Genomic DNA, 23,125 nt, shown 5'->3' on the forward strand with positions numbered 1-23,125 from the left:
TAGAAAAAAATTCACTAGAATTATTTACTCTGGAATTAAAAGGAACAAAAAGACAAACTGTCACAACTGCAGACGTTTGTCTATGTTTTTTTGCCAAGTGTAATTCCAAAAACAGCTGAAAATATTAGAACAAATTAGTACTTAAGAGCTAATACCTTCTGTTGTTTACAAAAAACACAAAAACCAGAAACACATGAAAATTTATATTTAAAAAATAAGTTAGTCAATATGTGTTGACAAATTTAAAATACAACTTAGCAAAGTAATGTCAAAACTTGCCCTGGCTGGTGTGGCTCAGTGGAATGAGTGCCAGCTGTGAACCAAAATGTCACCGGTTCAATTCCCAGTCAGGGTATATGCCTGGATTGCCAGCCAGGTCTCCAGTAGGGGGAGTACAAGAGGCAACCACACATTGATGTTTCCCTCCCTTTTCCCTCCCTTCTCCTCTCTAAAAATAAACAAATAAAATGAAAACAAAAACAAAAACAAAACCTTAAGTACCACTAGAAAGCCCAGAAAAAACAAAATGCTTCAATATTTTAAAAAATAACTTACACATAGAAAGTCAGCTCATGCTAAAAGTGCTCAAGTTTGCCCAAACCAGCGTGGCTCAGTTGGTTGACCGTCATCTCGCAAAGTGAAAAGGTTGCCAGTTCGATCTCAGGTCAGGGCACATGCCTGGGCTGCAGGCCAGGGTCCCAGCTGGGGGTGTGTGAAAGGCAACCAATCGATGTTTCTCTTCCTCCCTCCCTCCCTCCTCTAAAAATAAACAAACATAAATAAATAAATAAGTAAAAATTAAAAAAAATGCTCAAGTTAATGTTTTAGCAGCAATGTGGAATGTTGCAAAGTAGATGAAAACAAAGAAATGTGCATATCTTAGATGCCTGCTTTGCTTTCTTTCAAATCTAAAAATAAAACCTTCAAACTGCCCTATTAATAAGTCTAGAAAATGAATGCCCTTTTTGTGGAAAGCTTTAACAAACACAGAAATAAAAATATCTTCTTGGTTAATAGGACCAAAGGATATAAACATAAACCAGATGTCAATCCTCATTTCTCTACAATTCCATTCTCCCTCAGAACTCTGGTGGGGCTTCTGCTGTAAAGACGTTTCTGCAGCACAAGGAGCGATACTAAATGAATGAAGGTATGCACAGAGCAACATAGGCCAGGCTCAAAAGCCAAGTACTGAGTATTGAATGAAAAGAGTGAATTGTAGAATGTTACATACATAATATCACTACGTAAATTTGCAAAAACACTTTTGAACATTATATATTGGTCATGTGTGATACAGCATAAAACTTGCATGGAGACTATTCCAATCACCTTTGGGGAACAGGCTATCTTGAGGAGGCAGGGCAGCAAGTGCAACCATAGGCTAGGATTTTGCTGGAGCTGTCCCATTTGAGTTTCATAAAAGGAGGCTGATGTAAACTGGACAAACTGCTAATATTTCCTAAGTCCAAGTGGAAAGTACCAGAGTAGCTACTACATGAACAGAATTAGAGGTCAGGGAAGAGGGCAGGGAGGACTGCAGGAAAGCACGACCTCAAAGGTAGGCACACGGAGAAGTGATGAGGAAGGCTCTGATCTCGCCTCCTTAGCACAAGCTTGCAGGGATTATAGTGGGCCATACACAGTGGCTTGTCAGGGTGGACCTGATCCTCGACAAGCCAGGAGCAAGCGTGCTTATTTATGCACTGCTTCCTTCACAATGGAAGTCTTCGTAAAAAAAAAAAAAAATTTAAGTCAAAAGAACTAAGCAGTGAATTTGGTACCACAGCTGACTCACACACCATGCAAGCTCCTGCCCTCCTCTCTGTATTAATTATCAGAGAATAAAGTGTGTTGGAGAAGGGGAAGTCCTCCAGGGTCTCCTGGGGCAGAAGTAGGGGAAAGGAAAGTTCCATGAAGAGAACTGGAGTGGGAGCCCTCAGGGCCTGATGGGTGGGCAGGCAGGAACTCAGCTCAGGTAGACGGCTTCCAGAGCAGTGAGGGGTGGAAAGGGGACAGGATGGATGGTCACAGAGCCTCCCATTACCTTCTGGGGCTTGGGAACATCTCCGAATATGATGCATCTTGGAAGAAAAGCTGAGACTATTCAGCATAGCTGGAAAGGCTGTGTCTAACTCCCTACCAGCACACTGCAAACAGAACCACTCCCAGCCCCTCAGCCTGACTTGCTCTGCCTGTCTCACCTCATTCCAAACTCATCAGACCCATCCAAACACTTCTCTCTTGCCCAAGCCTCCAAATGTGCTGGTCTTTCCTCCACTCATACTTTCTCCGGAACTAGCTAATGTTTTGGGGATCACTTTTCAAAGAAGTCACTACCCTTATCCCACCGCCACATCTAGGTGGGACCTCTCTAAAATTTATGTGCTCCCTCAGTGACCAGCACTTCTCCATTGTAGCATTTAGCCCCTGGTAAGCAATGGCCTGTTTGCTTGTCTGGATCTTCCTTTAGACTATTATGATTGCTAAGGGTTAGAAACAGGCCCTAGCACCTACAACAAGTAACTGACACCTAATAAATGCTCAATTAGTATGCAGTAAATGAATCAAGTATTGCTATATAAAGAGTACAACAATGAAAGAGAAACGAAGCAACAGCAACCTGGTCCTGAATACTCTCAAGATACTATTCCTTATGCATATTACAATTAAAACATGAACAGAAGGTCTAGCAGCCATGAAGAATCTTCAACCCTGAGTCCCAGGAGCCACTGCAACTTAGAACAGTACCAAAATAAAAACACTCCATTTTCTTCAAGATTCACAAATGAGAACTGGCTGAAGTTCCTCTTACCAACTTAAGAGTCCTGCCTCATAGGTTCTGCTCACACAAGGTCTCATCTGATGAAATGGAAGATTCTGAAGTTTTGCTTTCCAGTGCTAACGGTTAAAAACCACATCTTCCTAATCTAATTAACAGTTCTCTAATCTCTACAAATAATCATGCAGTCATAAATTTGTATGCTTATCTACTCATATGTAGTCTCTTCTTTAAAACTGTGCAATTAAAAAGCCACCCTTGATTTAGCAATATCTATCAAAGTTTAAAACGCACATACCCTTTGATCCTGCAAGTCCCATCTCTAGGAATTTCTCCTACAGATATACTTGGCTGTAAGCAAAATAACATATGTGAAACACTGTTCACTACAGCATTAATGAATTAAAAACAATGGAAACATAAACATCCATCAATAAAAAACTATTTAAATAAATTATAGTGTGTCCATATAATGGACTACTAACCCAATCCTGAAAAAGAATGATATGAGTCTACAGGAACTAACACTGAACAATCTCCGAGATACAGTAACTAAAAAGAGCAATCACAGAAGTGCACAGTATTTTACTCTTTATGTAAAAACACACACATAAAATATGTGCATAAATACATATATAATAATAAATACCAATATGAGATAACCAATTTCAGAGAGACAGAAAGTATAAGGGTGATTGCGCTGGAGGAGGAGGGAGGAATGGGGAGTAATGGTTTAATGGGAACAGTTTCACTTTTACAAGATGAAAAGGATTCAGGAGATGCTTAGTGGTGGTAGTTGCAAAACAATTAGAATGTATTTAATGTCTCTAAATAATACACATAAAATGAATAAAACAGTAAACTTGATATTATGTATTTTACTACAATTTTTAAAAAAGATTTTATTTATTACTACAGAGAGGGAAAGGAAGTGAGAAAGAGAGGGGGAAAAACACCAATGCACAAAAGAAACATTGATTGGTTGCCTCTCACATGCCCTCAACTCCAACTAGGGACCTGGCCTGCAACCCAAGCATGCGCTCCAACCAGGAATTAAACCGGCAACCCCTCAGTTCACAGGCTGGTGTTCAATCCACTGAGCCACACCAGCCAGGGCTGTATTTTACTACAATTTAAAAATTACACAAACACACTCATAGATTAGTAAGAAATTAGTAATGATGGCTGCCTTCAGGGAGAGAAATGGTATCTGCGAACAGGGTGGCAAGAAGGTCTTTTACCATATAACCTTTTACACCATGTTTTTCATTCTGTACTATATATGCAACTATTCAAAAACTCATTTTTTAAAAAACCCAACCTTATACAAAAGCCTTTTCCTTAGTCATTTATATCCCTTTTTTAAGTAAAAAATGTTTTCAATCCAAATCAGGATTCCACTTCAGTTTTGAGCATATTTATTAGATTTAAATGATGCAAGTTGTAAAAAATTACACTTGTTCCTCTAAGAATATATTCACCAAGAGCCTGTCTTTATATTTATCACCCTTTACAGAAAAGCTTCAAAATCATCATAGAAGAAAATTACCATTTTTATCAGTATGCAACTTTTATTCTATCATAACAACCAAGCTGGCTGAATATAGAACTGTTTCAACTGCAAAAAGCCTTCATCATAATTCAAGACAAAAATCAGCCTGCAATTACATGAGTTATAAAACAAGCTATGTTTTATGTTGCAGTCTACCCTAAAGCTAAAACTTATGTCAGAATTAAACACACACACACACACACACACACACACACAGCCTCCAAATTCCTCCTAAATTATCTAAAACCTATTTTTGTGAAGATCCACTATTTTCTGGAATCTTCCAGAATGAGCACTGTAGCCATGCCACTGGCATTGCAACTTCTGTAGCCTTGCCCCCAGTCAACGAGAAGGCAGTACTTGCAGGGTCCAGCACTGCCCTTGCCTCAAAGCAGGGGCTTGAATATTTGTTGGGTGAATAAATAAATGATTATCTGCTGACAGGCTTGCCACCAAGCCTCACAAAGAAAAAATTCAGAAAGAAAAAAGAGATGCTTTGTTCATTTGAAGTCAGCACATGATAAAGGTGAAGACCATACCACTGGTTCACCAAATAGCTATGACACAACTGGCTAAGTGGGCTCTAGACCTCATCCCACCCTAAAGTTAAACACAGATACAGGTATTTTTAAAAACCATACAAAAAAACATAGGACAACTTACCCACAGGATCCTTTTATACTTATCAAATATGTATGTGTGAATAGAGTATATCAAGTTTTTTTGGAAGAATATATAGATGAATATTGATATGTTCTTAGAGTAGGAAAGGATTTTCTAACTATAAAAGCAAAAGAAGAAATCGTAACAGAAATCTTATGTATCAAAAAGACAAGCATAATCAAAAGATATATGACAAAGTAGGAAAATATCTGCATGATGACAGAGAATTAATATCCTTAATACATTAAGCGTTCCTACAAATCGATTTAAAATATCCTAATGGAAGAATGAATGTACAACAAAATAGGCAATTCACAAAGACCAAATACAAATGGCCAATGATTACTGAGGTTCAGCCTCAGTAATAATCCAAAGAGCACAAATTTAAAAGATGGATAAACAATTCTGGGAGGGTATGGGCAAATGGTACTTTCTCGGACTGTCGTGGGAATAAGGATTGCCATTTAGAAAGGCAATGTGGTGGTAGTCACCAGCAACTCCAAGTCTAGACAGCTGTTTTTCAAAAAGAATGAGGAACGAAGTTCAATCCCATAGTATCTTTAATAGGAAATGGTTGAAAACCAACAGAGGGACAATGTGTGACAGTAAGTTAGCACCAGATCCTGCTGTTATTTAACAAAAACGAGGCAGAGAGACCTTGTTTTGTTAAAAACAGAAAAGGTACATATTTGTATAACCTGAGAAGATTCACAAGGATCTATGGCAAGCTATTAACAGTAGTTACTCTGAGTAGTGGGCACAGAGTAACAAGGAGCTTTCACTTTTCTACTTGATATACTTTAAAACAGCTTGAATTTTCCATAAAACTAAGTATTATTTTTATAATTTCTTTAAAAATAAAAGAAGAAAATGAGTAAGATAAAGCACTTATCTATTAAAGACAGATTCTGTCCTTTTATTATTTCCTTCAAAGTTCCCTGAAGCTCAAATGGACGTCTCTTTCCCCTTCATAAGCAATAAGAGATATTTTTAAAAACGTCTCTTCCTTTCTATATTTCTTAGAAGAGACTGTATAGGGTCAACACTGCCTGCTTCATAAAATCCATTCATAATTCTTAGAAAAAGACTATTAGAAACATAAACCACCTTGAAGGCCCACCATCTACCAGAAGAAACCCATTTACTACCCATATTACATTTGGTCCATACAATTTCTGAGACAATGCACAAAGTGCCAGCCACAGAACTCCCACCAGCAAAACATACTATGTGGAGTACAAAGAATGTCCTGTCAGCAGGGCCCAGGGCACACCCCACAGCAAAAGGTAATGACAATTTGAGACACAGGATCAGGAGCGAAACCAAATTTGGGACTTGGAGAACCTTACAAAGTTCTTGCCTTCCCTTCTACACCTTCTATTCTCCTCTGCCCAAACCCTGTCCCTCACATAGTCTCTAAATGGGCTATCTGTCACAGATGTCCGCACAGCTTTAGACTGAGGTGTCGGAAATCACTAGAGACACACAAAGTGCTACTTGAGGGTCTCAGCTGGAATCACAATGGCAACATATGTGAAAATTCACATTTTTTCTTAGGAAAAAAAAAGGAAAAATTCAATTAGAATGTTTTGCCTTACCACATGGAATGTTTGAAATCCAGGTGTTAAAACATCAAATGCAGAGTGACCACCACTGATTAAAAAAAAAAAAAGCTTGAGATACTGAACCTAACAATTGAGAAATGAAGGAAACATTCATTTTTACAAAATTAAAGTCTGCACAATGGCGCCAAAATAGTCAAAAGTGCAACTGACAGAGCACCTGAGTGTCAGACCTCCAATGGCTTGGATCCCCAGCTTTTCAAAAGGCATTGACCCTGCTCTAGAGTCTCAAGAGCCAGACATGTGTCTGGGTGTTCCCTTTAGTTCCCATGGAAGCAGTGTGGCAAGTACATGCCATTAACCATGGGCTCCACTGTTCTGTGACAGCTTTCAGGAGGCTATCCTTCCAGAGGACCACACACCAGTTCCCATATCTGAAAATGCATTACCACCGCTCACTAAGGTTGACCAGGAAGTCATTTATCCAAAGCCAAAGCAAACAAAGCACCATGCTGAAGACCACTGGGCAACAACAGCAGCGGTAGGTGAAGAGCTCAATCAAAATGCTCTCAGCTCAGATGACCTGCTTCAAGGTGAACTGAAGTTGCAGATCACCAGTTCCGGCTCTAATCTGACGCCCGCCCCTAGATCACGCTGTAGCTACCAAGTAACCCTACCCAAACTGACCTTTCAGGGCTCAGGGAAGTGACTTTTTTTTATTATATGGCACAGTTTGGCACAGTTATGTCTTTAGTCTTTGGGGTACTTTTATACTGTCCAAGAGTAGTACATCTTGTTTTTTTTTTCCTTTTTTTTTTTAAAAACAGATGGCCAAACCAGGACATATACTAAAAAAAAAAAAAGGAAGGTTACTTACCTGAGCCCTAACATTCCAGCTACCATGGAATCCTGTTGGAGCTGGTCTACAGAAGCAAGATGTATTCTGGGGAGTCACATGTCACATCAAAGCAGGAACTGGTGAGTCTGTATTTTTATGGAGCCTAAAACAAAGAAAATCGTAAGTTGAAAGCCCCCATTGTGCTGCAGGACCTTTTTCCCAGGGCTATTTGGGACATTTTGAAGATAAACATATAGACAAAGTACTATGCTTATTTCCCAGCTTACCTAGCTAGAAACAAAGGATAAACTGCGAATTTCTGGCATATTAACACACAGTGCTAAAATGAAGGAAAGATTCGTGCATGTTAGAATCCATACCATCACAGGTCTTGTCACCTCTGAAGGACATTTTGACACTATAAAGCATACTGTTAGCGGTGATCTCTAGTAAGTATTTCTTGTATCATGTCATACAGAAATACTCAGAGATAGAATACATGTTCAAAAGAACATGCAACACTAAAATCTCATCCCAAAAAGAATATGTGAAATCCAGAGGCAAAGTGTCCCTTAATTCTCAAACACCTGAAGCTGCAACAAGCTGGTAACGTCATGCAAAGGGGCTTTAACCCTAGGAGAAAAAAGCAGTACCAACAGAAATCAAGTGCCCTGGGAGATCCAAAGCCATCCTCCAAAATACACAAGTCTGACTCCGAGCAATCACTTTTAAAAAGCCTCTCAGATCAGTAAATTGCAATGTTCAACAAACTGAGTTCTTAGTTTGACAGTTTCTCTTTTGCTTTTGAACACATGTTCAAAAAAGGACTTTTGCCATTACATTTTCCATCATTAAGATAGCCATTATTTCCTTCTTAAAATTTAAACTGGGCCATATTAGCTCATCTCTGATACCTCGCTGGCCCAAGAGTAGCACTTTTATCTTTAGACTAAAAAAAGCCTAGCATGTACAACTTAGAAACTATTCCCACAATTACTTGTATAATCAAACACAGATGAGGGGCAACACCAAGCAAGTCTTTTACTTATAGCTGGTCTGTAACACCAGGATGGTGCCTAGAATTATTTATTGAGGTACACTGAGGGGGTTTCAAGTCCCTTAACATTTGAGTCATAGAATGCTGTGAAATCCTCAAAGTCAAGGTAACAGTATTACTCAGTTAGCTATATAGTAAAAATCAAACTGATATCCTGGCTGGAAGGCCCTGAAAAAGCCACAACTTCTCACAGCCACAACTGTTTTTTTTTTAACTTATTAACTGCAGGAGCTGGATTAAGGTTCCTTCCAGCTCTGAAAGTTTAAGATCTTTGATTAACTCAAGATTTCAATGGGGGATACAAAAGCCAAGCAAATGAGAGCAGTTAGGTGAAAACCCAATAAAACAGTGACTTGCAGGTCCATATATATATATATAACACCCCCAGCTCTTAGGCAAAGAAGACAAGTGACCACTTCCTCAGGCTTGCTCCCGAGAGTCCAGACTTCTGCAGTAACAGCAAAACAGCTATACTGAGAACACATCCACAAGCCAGCAGACTCAACACAACTGTGTCTTGAAAAAGCTATAAAGGCCAAGGCTTTATTCTCTAATGGAATGGCCACCGCACTCTCTGAGTGGGGATGCCCTGCCCACCCCAAACTCCCCTTTCCACTCAGGTCCCCTACACACCATACCTACCATCAAAGTGGTGGAACCACGTATTTAAGCAATGGCATGCAAATTAAGTTTTCAATAGGTAAAAGTTCCTTGCAAGAGAAAGGCAGAAGAGAGCAGGTAAATGCAGAGGAACACAACCTTTGTGTAAGTGATCCCAAGTAAGGGGAGCCCATTTACATCTTTCCTAACCAAAATGAGGTAGAAATACAGTGGTGATGATGGCAGTTTGCCTGAACAGGGCTAGTACAGAAGCATTGAGGACAAGGTCCTTCCATTGGAGCGGCAATAATGCTCTACTCAAGAAAAAAATGTTGTGTCCGTCAGCCACAGGAGGCTGGTCTCGTGTCACCGTAACAGAGAGCAGTGAATACAAGCAGGTGTCCTGCCAAACGCCCTGGAACTTGCTGCCAGTCTAGGACTGTTCTTTACCCCTGTGAGATTAAAACACTAGCTACTACAGATGTCAAACACTTTCTGTGATTCTTCCCTCCTCACAGATACTCAGGCAGCCTGCCAACAAAATGTTCTTATCCAATTAAAAGATTTCCACTGATATTCACCTTTATAAAAGATTACTGCTTCCAGGACACATCATTTATCATGCAAATAATCCCAGGCAGGTACATTAGCGGTGGAAACTGCGCTTGAGACAAGAACTAACAATTTTACCTCTGCTCTTCTTTATTCTAAGTTAAAGAAGTGAGCTTCTCATTCCATCTCCATGTGGGGGAAGGAGTATTTGGGGTGGGGGACACACTGCAGCCATTTAGCCAGTTTTTGTCAAACTCCACAGCTTGCCTCCCCACCTCACTAGATTCAGCCTCTCAGAAGAAGTGCAGGCAGGGAAACAATGATTCTGGCTGGAAATTGCAAATAGAATGCAAAATTCTATTCTAACCCCACCAATACACAAACAGCACTAAAGCTGGAATAGGATTTGACTGCATCATGCTCTGTCAGGTGAAACAAAGACCTGGTATTCTAGGTTTAAAGCATTCCAGGCAAATTTGTAACAATAAGAAATAGGACAGTGTGATAAGCCATTTTGGGCAAGAAAGCCGTAGGTTTCTTCAAGCTGTTAGGAGTTGCTGACTTCAGATGCCACCAGGAACTTTGCAGAGACATTATATTCTGGAAGCTGCCTGTGCTGTTTAAAGGGCTAGGGATATAACAAACAGCTTGCCGGAAGGCATCATAGGAGGCAAGCACATTGCCAACAATGGCAAAACAAAGCAGAGCCCTTGTCCTGTCACATCTCAGGCTCAGATGTACAAACCTTGGAATCTTTGTCAAGTGAGGTTTCTGTGTCTATGTGCATGAACAGGATGTACCTTAGTGATCAGACACCTAGCTGACATGCCACAAATGGGTACCGTACTTCTACTAGATTTGACTGTGCCCTTTAAGGTTCTGACATGTCTAAGCAAGAAAATAAAACAAAGTGTTTCCTAGGCTTCCTGACTGGGATTTGAAGTAGAAGTCCTAAAAAAGCCCATAAACAAGCCTATTTCCCTGAATCCCTGAGGGGAATTCCCAAAAGACCTAAAAATCCAGACCCTGTATTTTTAAGAAGGATCCAGCATATTTCAAAAGACCCAAGAGGTCAGTTCAACCTTGTTAACGGCAATCACTGAGATCCAGATGAAAATTCCAGCCACAAAATACAAATTTCTCCTCTAGAGTAATAACTGTCTATTAACAGCAAATTATACTAGCAAGGTCCAAATATGCTTCAGTTTTCTAATATAACAAATGCTCACAACTTGTGCAAGTCCTACAAAGTCTAAGCCACTTAGCACCTCACACCGGTAGGTTTGGTTCCACGATCACCAGCCACCCCCTGAATTTGATCCTACCATCTCACAATTTGGGGTATTGATCCCACACAGCAGACACAATGTATGAATGGTTCTGCAAAGCCCATTCCTGTTCCTGGAAAAATAGCCAGAAGGACACATCTGTTTGACCATGAGTCAGGAATATCAATTTTGTGGTGGAGCCCATTTCTGCTGTGACCAATTCACACTGAACACACAACAGAAGTGACTGCCACAGAGGTATTCCAGAGCAAGCGTCCCTCTCTCGGGTCCACACTTAGCAATGTCATAAACGGTTTCCTCCGTGAGAGCACTCTTTTCAGACTCTTCATAATGACCTTAAGTCTTCAGTGCAAAACCACAGACACATTGCCACGCTATGTAAAAGTCACCTGAGTTTCAATTTGGGTGATTCAGTCATAACCAAACTAAAAAGAAAATAAACTTTCAGGGACAACTGACAGGAACCACAGCAATGCGATGAACTTGCCCCGTCTGGTACTGGTGATCTTCTTCACGCTCCAAGACTATGGGAGCCCGTTATATACTATGTCCCACTCCACTTATGTAACTGGAAGATCGCCGGCGAAGGGGGGAGGATAGGAAGGGCGCTCATATTCTAAGACCACAGCACCCGCAAAGACCCCAGAAGCGCGCTTCTATGGAAGAGCCTCAGGTGCTGCCGGACACACAATCCCCTACTCACGGCTCCTGATGGGAACTAGAACAGCCTCTTTAGGATGAGTTGTGGGACCAGGAGCACAATATCTAATCCCTTTTGTGGGTGGACAATAATTCCCACCTACTTGTTCCTGCTAAATGGGAAAGGAGATGGTGGACGACTTGCGCACAGTGAGGGCAGAAAGTCATGGAATGGGCGAGAAGGAGGGGGAGGCAAAGCCTGGAGATGGGGGTGAGAGCGCAGGAGCCCTTGTGGCGCACTCTCCCGACAGGAGGCGGACTGCGCACGCGCGCCAGTGGGGGGGGTGCCGAGTAACGGGAGAGGGGGCGCGCGAGGAAGGGAGAGGGGAGAGCGCGATCTAGGGAGAGGCCGGGGCCGCGGGCGCGCGACGGCGCCGTGGGCCCGAAGCCCCTGGAAGGGCACGACGCGCGCGCAGCCTGGACAAGTGAAGCCCCGGCGAAAGGGGTGCCCGTGGGGCTGGGGCCAGGATGCGCGCCGAAGGCGGGAGGGAGTGGAGCGCCAGGCGAAGGCGGCCCTGGAGGCCGCAGCGAGGACGGTCACCCGCGAGTGTGGGTGACGGGCCGGGGGGAGCAGTCACCGGCGGCGGCGGGAGGGGGAGGGTAGAGAGGAGGGACGCCATCCGCTAGCCATGTCGCCGACCCCGCGGGCCCCTCCCGCGCCACGTCCCGCCCCTACCCCCCGCCCCTCGGCAAGGGTCCCCGCCCGCGGCCGCGGCGGTCCCACTCACAGTCTCTCCTCCTCGCCTCCTCCTCCTCCTCCGCTTGGCGCGGCAGCGGCGGCGGCGGCCATGTTCCGGACGGCTTTTACCACAGCCCTCTCCGAGAGGAGGGAGCGCGCGCGCCTCCGACGCCGGGACCCCGCACGGCCGACGTCGCGTCCCGCCCTCCGGGCCGGCATGCGCGCAGCTGCACCTGCGCGCCCGCGTTTCGCCTCCAGGACCGCAGCGAGCCCGCCCGCAATTGGGTGAAACGGGCGGGGTGGGGCGGGGCCTCGGCGGTGGCGTCGCCAATTGGCGGGAGTTTGTGTCCATTCTGGCTAGGGAAAAGGGGGTGGGCACACTCTCCAGCTGTCGATTGGCTGCCGTTGGCCGTCATTTGGGGAAGAGAGGCGGCTTGAGCTCGAAGGGGTTGGTCTAGTGGGCGGAATTTGAATATTAAGAATTAATGGGCCCTTGCGGATGCTGGGGCAAGGGAAGGCCTAGGCTCCGAACTCCTGTTTTCGTGGCCCTTCCGGGCCATTGCCATGCTGTCCACAAATGCACCAAACACGCTGCAATAAGTGTTTCACTGCACCCTCATTTTCTCAAAAAAAAAAAAAAAAACACTTTTAGTAAAAGCAGTAAAGTTGCTTCCCTGGAGCCTGACGTTGTTCCAGCCAAGGGACCTTAATTTAATAGGCCTACCCATTGCATTCTTTCATCTGAGCCTTCCATGAGTCATCCTCTCATAGAGGCAGAGAATAAACTGACAGCAAATCACTGTCCTGGCCTTCGTGAAACTCTGGCGGGGGAAGAGGGTACATACCAAAGCTGCATGAGACTTGTCATTGCTGGATCAGATGGTTTGGTAGAGGTGTGAAGAAGGGGCAGTGGGAGCACAGAGGAACAGCACTAAACTCTATCTGGAGGGGAAGACTTCCTAGAAGAGGTGATTTGGGAACTAAGATCCAGCAATTCTGTTTTGGAAAAATACTTAAGAGTATGAGGAAGTTTTAGCCAATGAGGTGTTCAGGACAATACTGTTTGTCAAGGCAACCTTACTCTGATTCCAGCCATCATCCAATTTATCCAGTGCTCCTTGAGCTAGTTATATGATTAATAAGGAATCTTCTGATTCTGATTTGGCTCTCACCCATTCATTTATTAAACAGCTGCTATGTGCCAGGCACTGTTCCAAGTTCTGGATGCAAAGTACTGAACAAGACAGCAAACTAACATTCTTATGGTGTATATTTATACTAAACATATAAATAAGTGTGTAATGTAATGTCACATAGTAATACAGGCTTTGAGATAAATAAAACAAAGTGGTGCTATTTAGATATCCACAGGCTTTTGCCCTCATCTTATTCCCCCATATGGATATCTAGGGAGAGAATATTTCAGGCAAGTGGAAAGGCCCTGAGGAAAGACTATTCCTGGCATGTTGAGGGCTGACAAGGGAGCTTATGGGGCTAGAGAGGGGTGGGGTGTGCGGTTGGAGAGGCAGGTGGAGCCACCATGGGAACTGGGAGCTTATTTTGAGATGAGAAGCCCTTGGAGAATTTTGAACTGACAGCATCAGATCTGTGCTGTAGGTGCGATGTGGAGAACTAACTGTGCTGGAACAAGACTAGGAACAAGTGCCCATTCAGGAGGTTCTGACAACAGTCTAGGAGAGGTGACAGTGCCTTTAACTAGGGTGGTGGCAGTGAAGGTTCTGAGAAGTTGTAAGATTCAAGCTATATTTTCAAAATCAAGCAGAAAGGATTGTCTGTAGGGTATAAAAAAGAGAATAAAGAAGGATGATTCCTGAGTTTTTGGCCTGAGCAACTGAGTAAATGGGTGCCTTTCACCACAATTGAGAAAACTGTCAGAAAAGCACATTTTTGGAGGTACAGATCAAGGATTTTGCTTTGGTCATGTTAAGCTTTGTGTGCCTGTTAGACGTGTAAGTGGAAATGTTGAGTAGGTTGTTGGGTCAACAGTAGTAAACAAGTCAGCAAGCTGAACATCCAACTCAAGAAGCTATAAAAGGAACAGGATAGTAAACCCAGAAAAGTAGAAGAAAAATAGGATGAGCAGAAATTGGTGAAGCAGAAACACGTGATAGAGAGAACTGAGAACATCAGAAGCCAATTCTTTGAAAAGCTGGACAACAAAAGCCAACCTTCTAACAAGCTAGATATAGGAGAAAAGAGACAAATCAACTATTGGGTTGGCCAAAAAGTTCATTTGGTTTTTCCCATAAGATGGCTCTAATAGTGGTTAGTTGTCTTTAACTTCATTCAAAACAATTTTGTTAGATGGTATTGTGACATCTGTCATATCACCATGCATTTAAAAAAATTACCAAATTGGTACATTTTTGTGTAACCATTTTAATATTGAAGATGGAAGAAAATATGCAACATTTTTGGCATATTATGTTTTATTATTTCAAGAAAGGTAAAAATACAACTGAAATGCAAAAAAAAAAAGATTTGTGCAGTGTGGAGAGGTGCTGTGACTGAATGAACATGTCAAAAGTGATTAGCGAAGTTTCATGCTGGAGATTTCTGGCTTGATGATGCTCCATGGTTGGGTAGACCAGTTGAAGTTGATAGCAATTAAATCCAGATATTAACTGAGAATGAGCAACATTATACCACATGGGAGAGAGTCAACATACTCAAAATATCCAAATCAATAAAGTTATTGGTGAAAATGAAAAATGTGCCTTTTATTTTATGGAAAAAGCTAAATGGACTTTTTGGCCAAAACTAAATGGACTTTTCATTTCTTTATATTAGAAAATATAAAAATATTAGAAAATCTAATATAAAGAAATGAAAAGTAGATATGGCATATAGATACAATAGATTATACAATAGATGATAGATAACAGAGTTACATTTCAAACGGATATTATGAACAATTGTGTGGATACATTGAAAAACATAAGCAAATGAGTTAATTCCTAAAAAAGCACAGCTTACTAAAACTGACTCTAGAAGCACAAAACCTGGGTAGACCCTCTATGACCAAAAAGAAATTGACTATGCCTTTAAAAAATCTACCTTCCCCACAAAACAAAAGCTCAGAGAGTTTTACAGATGAGTTGTACCAGATCTTTAATGAGTGGGTAATTCCAAACATAGACAGAAAAGAACAAAATCTCTCCAAACTTTTATGAGACTAATATAATACTAAAACAAGCCAATGAAAGTATGACATAGGATATGGAAATAGGTGTAAAAATCCTAGACAAATAAACCGAACCTAGAAATATATAATAATATATCATAACCAAGGAAGCAAGGATGCAAGAATGCAAGGATGGTTTACAATTAGAAAATCAACCTTAACAGATTTAAGGGGAACAAATTATATGATTATTTCAATAAATTCAGAAAAAGGGTCTGATAAAATTCAACACCTACTTACGATTTAAACAAAAACAACAACTTAGAGAACTATGAATAGAAGGGAACTTCCTTAATCTAATCAAAGGTATCTATGAAAAGACTTAGAGCAAACATTGCATTTAATGGTGTTAAGTGGAAACAAAGCAAGAAACAGAACAAGAACTACAGTACAATATCTTTCATGCAAAATAAAACACGTGTGTGTGTCCTCCCATTTTCTTTTAAACTTCATCCTTGGAGTTTCAGCATGAGGAGAAAGACCCATTAATTCCAAGTTGATTCCCTGGTTGTTAGGATGCAGACATGGAAATTCAGCTAGTAATAAAAAATGGAAAAGGTAATGGGGGAGAAAAAAAGATTCAACTCACTCTAGCTACAAAAATTATAAAACAGTTGGGAATAAACTTAATTAAAAAAACCCAAAAACTTTGTTAAAAAACTATAAAACTTTACTGAAAAACATAAAAGAAGACCTGAAAAAAAAAGAAACTACCAAGGGAAAAGTAGACATAATAAAGATGTTGGTTCTTCATAAATTAATCTGGAAATTCTTTGCCTGAGTCAAAATCCAACAGTTTTTATAGACTGGAACAAATTAATGCTAGATTAGGAAGACTAAGTGTACAAGACTAGAATCCAAGACTTTTAAAAATATTTTATTCATTTATTTTTAGAGATGGGAAGGGAAGGAGAAAAAGAGAGAGAAACATCAATGTGTGGTTGCCTCTCATGTGGCCCCCACTGGGGACCTGGCTGGCAACCCAGGCATGTGCCCTGACTGGGAATCGAACCTGCGATGCTTTGGTTTGCAATCCACTGAGCCACGCCAGCCAGGGCTAGAATTCAAGACATTTTTGAAAGAGAAAACCAACAAAGAGGGTCTTGCTAAAAATTTCTTAGTTGAAATAAACAGGACTTAAATGATACAATTTCACTCTTGCTATTGAAAAGTAGGAAAACATACTAGAGTTTAATGCATATACTAGCAGAATTAAAATTGAGTCATTTAGCCCTGGCTGGCATGGCTCAGTGGGTTGAGCACTGGCCTTCGAGTCGAAAGGTCACCAGTTTGATTCCCAGTCAGGGCATATGCCTGGGTTGTGGGCCAGGTCCCTAGCTGGAGGCATGTGAAAGGCACCTAATCTATGTATCTCTTGCACATTGATATTTCTCTCCCTCTCTTTCTCCCTCTCTTCCCCATTCTCAAAAGTAAATAAACAAAATCTTTAAAAAACTCATGATCTTATATTAAAAATGAGTCATTTAAAAAAAATGGGACTAGTCCTGGCCTGTGTGGCTCAGTAGGTTGGAGCATTGTTCCATGGAGCAAAAGGTCACAAGTTCAATTCCCAGTCAGGGTACATACCTAATCACTCTTTCTCTCTCTCTCCCCTTCCTCTCTCTCTAAAAACAATGAAGAAAATGTCCTCGGGTGAGTATAAAAATATATTAAAATATTAAAATTGGAACTATAACATTTTTTAAACATCTCCCCTTAAAAATAGGACTGTAGAACATAAAAACCAGGAAAATGTCATAGAGATAGCAATGGACAGAAAACCAATAACCACAAAGATTTTATGGATATGGCAGATAGAGTGCAAACTTCTACTCCATCTGTCTAAAACTCTCTTGAACTGATAGAAATTATATATTTTTTAAACAAGTTTTCCCTTGTTTTTTTTTTAAGATTTTATTTATTTATTTTTAGAGAGGGGAAGGGAGGGAGAAAGAGGGAGAGAAACATCACTGTGTGGTTGCCTCTCATGTACTTCCTATTGGAGAACTGGCCTGCAACCCAGGCATGTGACCTAGACTGGGAATCGAACCAGTGACCCTTTGGTTCGCAGGCCAGCATTCAATCAATCCACTGAGCTACACCAGCCAGGGCAAAACTATGTATTTTTTTAGGAGAGCAAATCCAACATGACAACGGAAAATGAGAAGACTATAACACACATACCAAAAGTTTAGAACATCGCCAATGATAACACACACCAAAAAACCCCACAAATTTGTTTCAAACCCTACAGAACATTTCCTAAAGTAGTTTATGATTTATGCCTCTAAAAAAAGAAAAAAGAAAATAACCCGAGGCCCTGGCCAGTATGGCTCAGTTTGTTGGAGCATTGTCCCATAACTGAAGGGTTGCAGGTTTGATTCCCAGTCAGGGCACATGCTTGGGTTGCGGGTTCAGTCCCCAGTCTGGCACATATGATCCCTGATCAGTCGGGAAGCATACTGGAGGCAACTAATTGATGCTTCTCTCTGGCATCGATGTTTCTCTATTTCCCTTCCTCTATCTCTTTCTCTCTTTCTAAAAAAACAATGGAAAAAATATCCTTGGGTGAGGATAAATAAAAATTTCAGGTCCTACCTGGAACCTGGGCTTGAGACCCAGCCAGGACCCACCCTTACTGGCCACATTTGAGAGGGTTTTGGTGTTTAACGCTGGCTGGGGCCATAGGGCTACCAACAGAGATCCATCCACTGAAATCCATCCTGTCAGGAAGTGACCAGCAAATACTGATGTTACATCTGTCTCAATATAACACTATCAAGTGCACGATCTGATTTTCTGGTAAGATGTGAAGAAGACTGGGTTTGTCTTTGGCATCACGCTGATGGTGCTGCTTTCCCTGGCAGCTTTCAGTGTCATCGGTGGGGTTTCTTACCTCATCCTGGCTCTTCTATTATCATCAGCTTCAGGGTCTACAAGTCTGTCATCCAGGCTGTACAAAAGTCAGAAGAAGGCCATCCATTCAAAGCCTACCTGGATGTAGATATTACTCTCTTCTCAGAAACTTTCCATAATTATGTGAATGCTGCCATGGTGCACATCAACAGGGCCCTGAAACTCATTATTCTTTTTCTGGTAGAAGATCTGATTAACTCTTTGAAGCTAGCTGTCCTCATGTGGCTGATGACCTATATTGGTGCTGTTTTCAATGAAATCACCCTCCTGATTCTTGCTGAACTGCTCATTTTCAGTGTTTCAATTGTTTATGAGAAGTGCAAGACCCAGACTAATCACTATGTCGGCATCACCTATAATCAGACCAAGTCAATTGTTTAAAAAATCCAAGAAATCCTGGTGAGTTTGGCTCATTTGGTTGGGTGGGCATTGTCCCACAAACCAAAAGTTTGCTGGTTCAGTTCCTGGTCAGGGCATATGCTTGAGTTGTGTGATCAGTCCCCAATCGGAGCATGGATGGAAGGCACCCAATCCATGTTTATCTCTTACATCGATGTTTTTCTCCCTCTTTTTCTCCCTCTGTTTCACTCTCTCTAAAATAAATAAATAAATAAATAAATAAATAAATAAATTTTAAAAATCCAAGCAAACCTACCTAAAATCACAAAGAAAAAGGCAGAATAAGTACATGGAAACCAGAAATGCCACATTTACTAAGACTTTATTTAATAGCTATAAATTTGTTATTTGTACTATGAAGGAACATGCCCAGTGTCAGCTTGAGCCGGCCTTCCAATCTTACTGTTTTTTTAATTTGGTGTTTTTTCCTCCTCTCTCGTTACCTGCAGTATCAAGCACAAAATTGTTGGGCTAAAAAGAATGACCTGATACCTCAGAACCCAAAAGAATAAAGGCAGAATCAGTTTAATGGGATAAATCAATACCTTAATGGTGGTAGAGCTTTTATGTGTATCTTGAAAGGGGAAAAATTGGAGTTAAAGGAGAAAATAAAAGACAAAACACATCTCTTGGGTTCCTCTATTTAATTTTCGAGGACTAGTCTTACATACCTTCTTATAATAATTTTGCCCTAATTTTTAAGTTAAGAAATAATGGTTCACTTATGAAGAAATTATCTGGGGATGAGCATGGGATTCCTTCCCATAGGTTTGCATGTTTTGCAGCCCTTGATCCCATCTTCCTACCCCACAAGGTGAGCAGGTAGTCCTCATATTTCCCTTCTTTGCTTATAGATATAACTTTCAACTCCATGAATAACTTATAGGTGATAGTAATAATTCCTGGTTCCCAGAATGCCATCTGATAGCCAAGAATGGAAACAGAAAGTGGGACTAGAGAAAGAACCAACAGGAGTACTGCTGTGATCAGTGCTCCCTCTCCTGCTCATCCCTGCAAAAGGAAAAGCTCCGCCATTTAGAAGGTGGTGCCTGTGTCATTTTGGACACAAGTTCTGAGCTTCATTTGGAGAACTCATTCCTGAATGTGCTTTCCTCCCTCTTCCCTACCTACCTCACCTCAAGGTAAATAAATATGGTTGTATTTTTCTTATTATGAAATAAATGTCTGTAACTGTTATACAGTGATGTAAACTTGTTAGAGTGAAAAAAATAATCTGCAGGTGGGCTCAAAAAAGTAAAAACAATCTCAGTAATATCTGAAATGTAGAAATCTTACAGTTCAGTTTCTGGTAACAATACAATAAAATTAAAACTTAGGAACCAAAAAATGGACAAAAGTAAAACAAAACACACCAAAAACCACTCTCCATTTGGAAGTTTTAAAATAGGCTTCAAAGTAACTTTTTGGTCCAAGAGGAAACAGAAACTAATATAAACTCCTCAGAAATTACGACAATGACAGCCCTACATATTAAAACCTATGCTTTGTGGCCAAAGAGATTATCTAGAAAAAATAATATCCTTAAATAGATTTATTAGAAATAGGAAGATAGATGAGAATGAATTGATTCTGATAAATCATGCTTGCCCTCCTATGCAGGCATGCGCACATGCACACACAAAGACATACACCCAGGGTTTTACTTCTTTACCCTAACTAGCTCACTACAAGAGAAGTATTGAGGAACAGAAAGGAATAAACCCATCAAAATGAACAGAATGTGGTGAGCATGGAAGGTCATCCTTAATGGACAGATTTCAGCATATTTTGGAAAGCAGATGGGAATTAGCTAATGAATAAAACAAGCAGGGAAAAATCCAGCCTAGAATATTTGAGAAGGAAACTACTGAGGAAGTGGGAGCCAGTTTGCCAGATATAACACCAGAGAGTAGGCTCAGAATCAGCAGGCATATGGTAGAAGGCAATAGAATTAAAAGGGACTGAATACTTGGCAATTGATTGAAGGCCCCAATACAGAATGACTGCACCAGTTGGAACCTCCTCTCCCCCAACAGACAGCTGAACTGGCAGCTGGTGCAGGCCTGCAGCAAAAATACCTGACAGTTCTCTGAAGAAATTGAATGAAATGTCTGTAGAGAGTTAGGGCTTCCAGCATGGATGTTGGCAACCCCTGAACAATTTTCTCCTCATTCTAGCATTTGTGGGATGTGAACTCTGTTCCTCAGCTACCTGCCCTACACAGAACAGTCAAAGCAAAAAAACAAAACAAAACAAAAAAACACACAACAGTAACCTATTGGCCCTAAAGCAGATTAAATCCAGCCCTTCTTTATTAAATAGAAACCAATCACTAAGGATCATCAGAAATCTGAATAAGGCCTTCAATATTAAAGTAGCCCCATATAATATATAGGGGGAAAATGAACTTTGAGGAATACCAGAAAATGCAGGGAACATATGGAAAATTTTTAATTTAATTAGCTTCTTCAGAGAACTAACAGAAAATAATGCATCCAAAGGACAAGAACAGAATATTATGTAAAAAGAGTAGAGAACAAGAAAGAATTATGGGAAACTAAATGAAACTATTGAAGTTCAAATTTTAATAGAAATACTGAAAGATAAAACTGAAGAAGTTTCCCAAAAAACAGAACTAAACAATACAGACAAAAATATGAGAGAAAATATTAGGACTTCGAAGAGTAATCTAAGAAGTCCAGAAAGGAATTAATAAGAGTTCTTCAGAGATAAAACCCAGAAAAAGGAATAGGAATCAAGATAAATAACATCAGACTTCATAACAACACTAGATGATAAAAGACAACAGACCAACAATTTAAAAAAAGATAATATGACAATGACTTCCAGCCCTGGTTGGTGTGGCTCAGTAGATTGAGCACTGGCCTGGGAACCAAAGGGTCTCCGGTTTGATTCCTGGTCAGGGCACATGCCTGAGTTGTAGGCCGGGTTCCCAGTGGAGGGAGCACAAGAGACAACCACACATTGATGTTTCTCTCCCTCTCTTTCTCCTTCCCTTTCCCTCTGTCTAAAATAAATAAATATTTTAAATATTTAAATATTTAAAAAAATATGATAATGGTTTCCACTTTAGAATTCTACACCAGCCAAAATACCCATCAAGTGTGACAATGGAATAAAAATATTTTTAGATATGCAAGAACTAAGAAAATTTACCTCTCAAATATACATTCTTAGGAAGCTACTTGAGGATGTTCTCCAGCAAAATAAGGGTGTAAGCCAAGAGAAAGAAAGATGTGGGATCCACAAAACAGTGGATCTAATCCAGGAGACCAGTGACAGGAAATAACAGGAATGCCAACTGGGCAGAAGGCCTGATTGGCAATCGATCCAGATTAGAATAGAAGAATGTCAGGCTCTGGCAAAGAGGACTCTAAGAATTTTTTTAAAAAGTCTGAGTGTGGAATTTTTGTCAAGATGACAGCATAAGTAAACATAGCTTGCCTCCTCACACAACCACATCAAAATTACATCTAAATTATAGCACAACCATCACTCAGAACCATCAGAAATTGAGTTGAATGGAAGTCTGACAACTGCAGAATTAAAGAAACCACATCCATCCAGACTGGTAGGAGGGGTAGAGACACGGAATGGGCTGGTTCCCATACCTACAGGTGGTGGATAAAAATTCAGGAGGGATATCTCAGGATCCAGGAGTCCCAGCCCCACACCAGGCCCCCAGCCCAGGGTTCCACTGCCAGGAAGATAAGTCCCCATAACTTCTGGCTGCAAAAACCATCAAGGACTGAGTTGGGGAAAGAAACTGCTGGAATCCCAAGCAGTTCCTCCTAAAGAACCCACACACAGACTTACTCAGACTCACTGCCTCTGAGCTCCAGCACCAAGGTAGTAGCTTGAAAGACACCGGTGACATACAGGGAGGAGCTGAAGTGTCTGGCATCGAGGTGAGACCAGCAAGACAGCTTTTTCCCAGACAGAAAGACGGGCAGAGGCCATTGTCTCTTTCCTGAGCTCTCTCCCCACAGAACCACAGAGAATGCAGGCAGGTGCCATATCTGAGACTCCATCAACCTGGCTAACACTCTCTGACCAGCCCTGGAGATCCCCTGAGACTCTGTCCCACCCAACTTATGGGCCCACCCAAGTGTTAACAGAGACTTTTCCATATGAATGGCTGGTCTTGGCTCATGCTTCATAACTTCCTAAATCCTTTCAAACAAGCAACAGCTGGCCTCAGTGAGTCCCCAGCCCCAATACTTCTTGCTAAGTGGCCCCAGGCCTGGCACTAGCAGCATCCAGCCTAGATTCACAGCTTGGCTTTTCCTGGGAATCTCCAAGCCCAGCACA

At 41.2% G+C, this 23,125-nt stretch overlaps 1 protein-coding gene and 1 pseudogene across 1 annotated transcript in view; one reads left to right on the forward strand and one right to left on the reverse strand.

Moving 5' to 3' along the window:
• Positions 1 to 12,445, reverse strand: part of MECP2 (methyl-CpG binding protein 2) — a 66,824-nt gene extending 54,379 nt beyond the window's left edge. The window contains exon 1 of the mRNA XM_045845507.1: positions 12,323 to 12,445. Within this exon, the coding sequence (XP_045701463.1) occupies positions 12,323 to 12,384 (62 nt within the window). The 5' untranslated portion in view covers positions 12,385 to 12,445. The remainder of the gene's footprint in view (positions 1 to 12,322) is intronic.
• A 3,557-nt stretch (positions 12,446 to 16,002) lies between these two features.
• On the forward strand, positions 16,003 to 19,152 carry LOC123823086 (annotated as a pseudogene).
• The last annotated feature ends 3,973 nt before the right edge of the window (positions 19,153 to 23,125 follow it).

This window comes from Phyllostomus hastatus, unplaced genomic scaffold (genome assembly GCF_019186645.2).
Source record: "Phyllostomus hastatus isolate PE091 unplaced genomic scaffold, TTU_PhHast_1.1 phas_contig_471, whole genome shotgun sequence".
NCBI classification, from domain to species: Eukaryota; Metazoa; Chordata; class Mammalia; order Chiroptera; family Phyllostomidae; genus Phyllostomus; species Phyllostomus hastatus.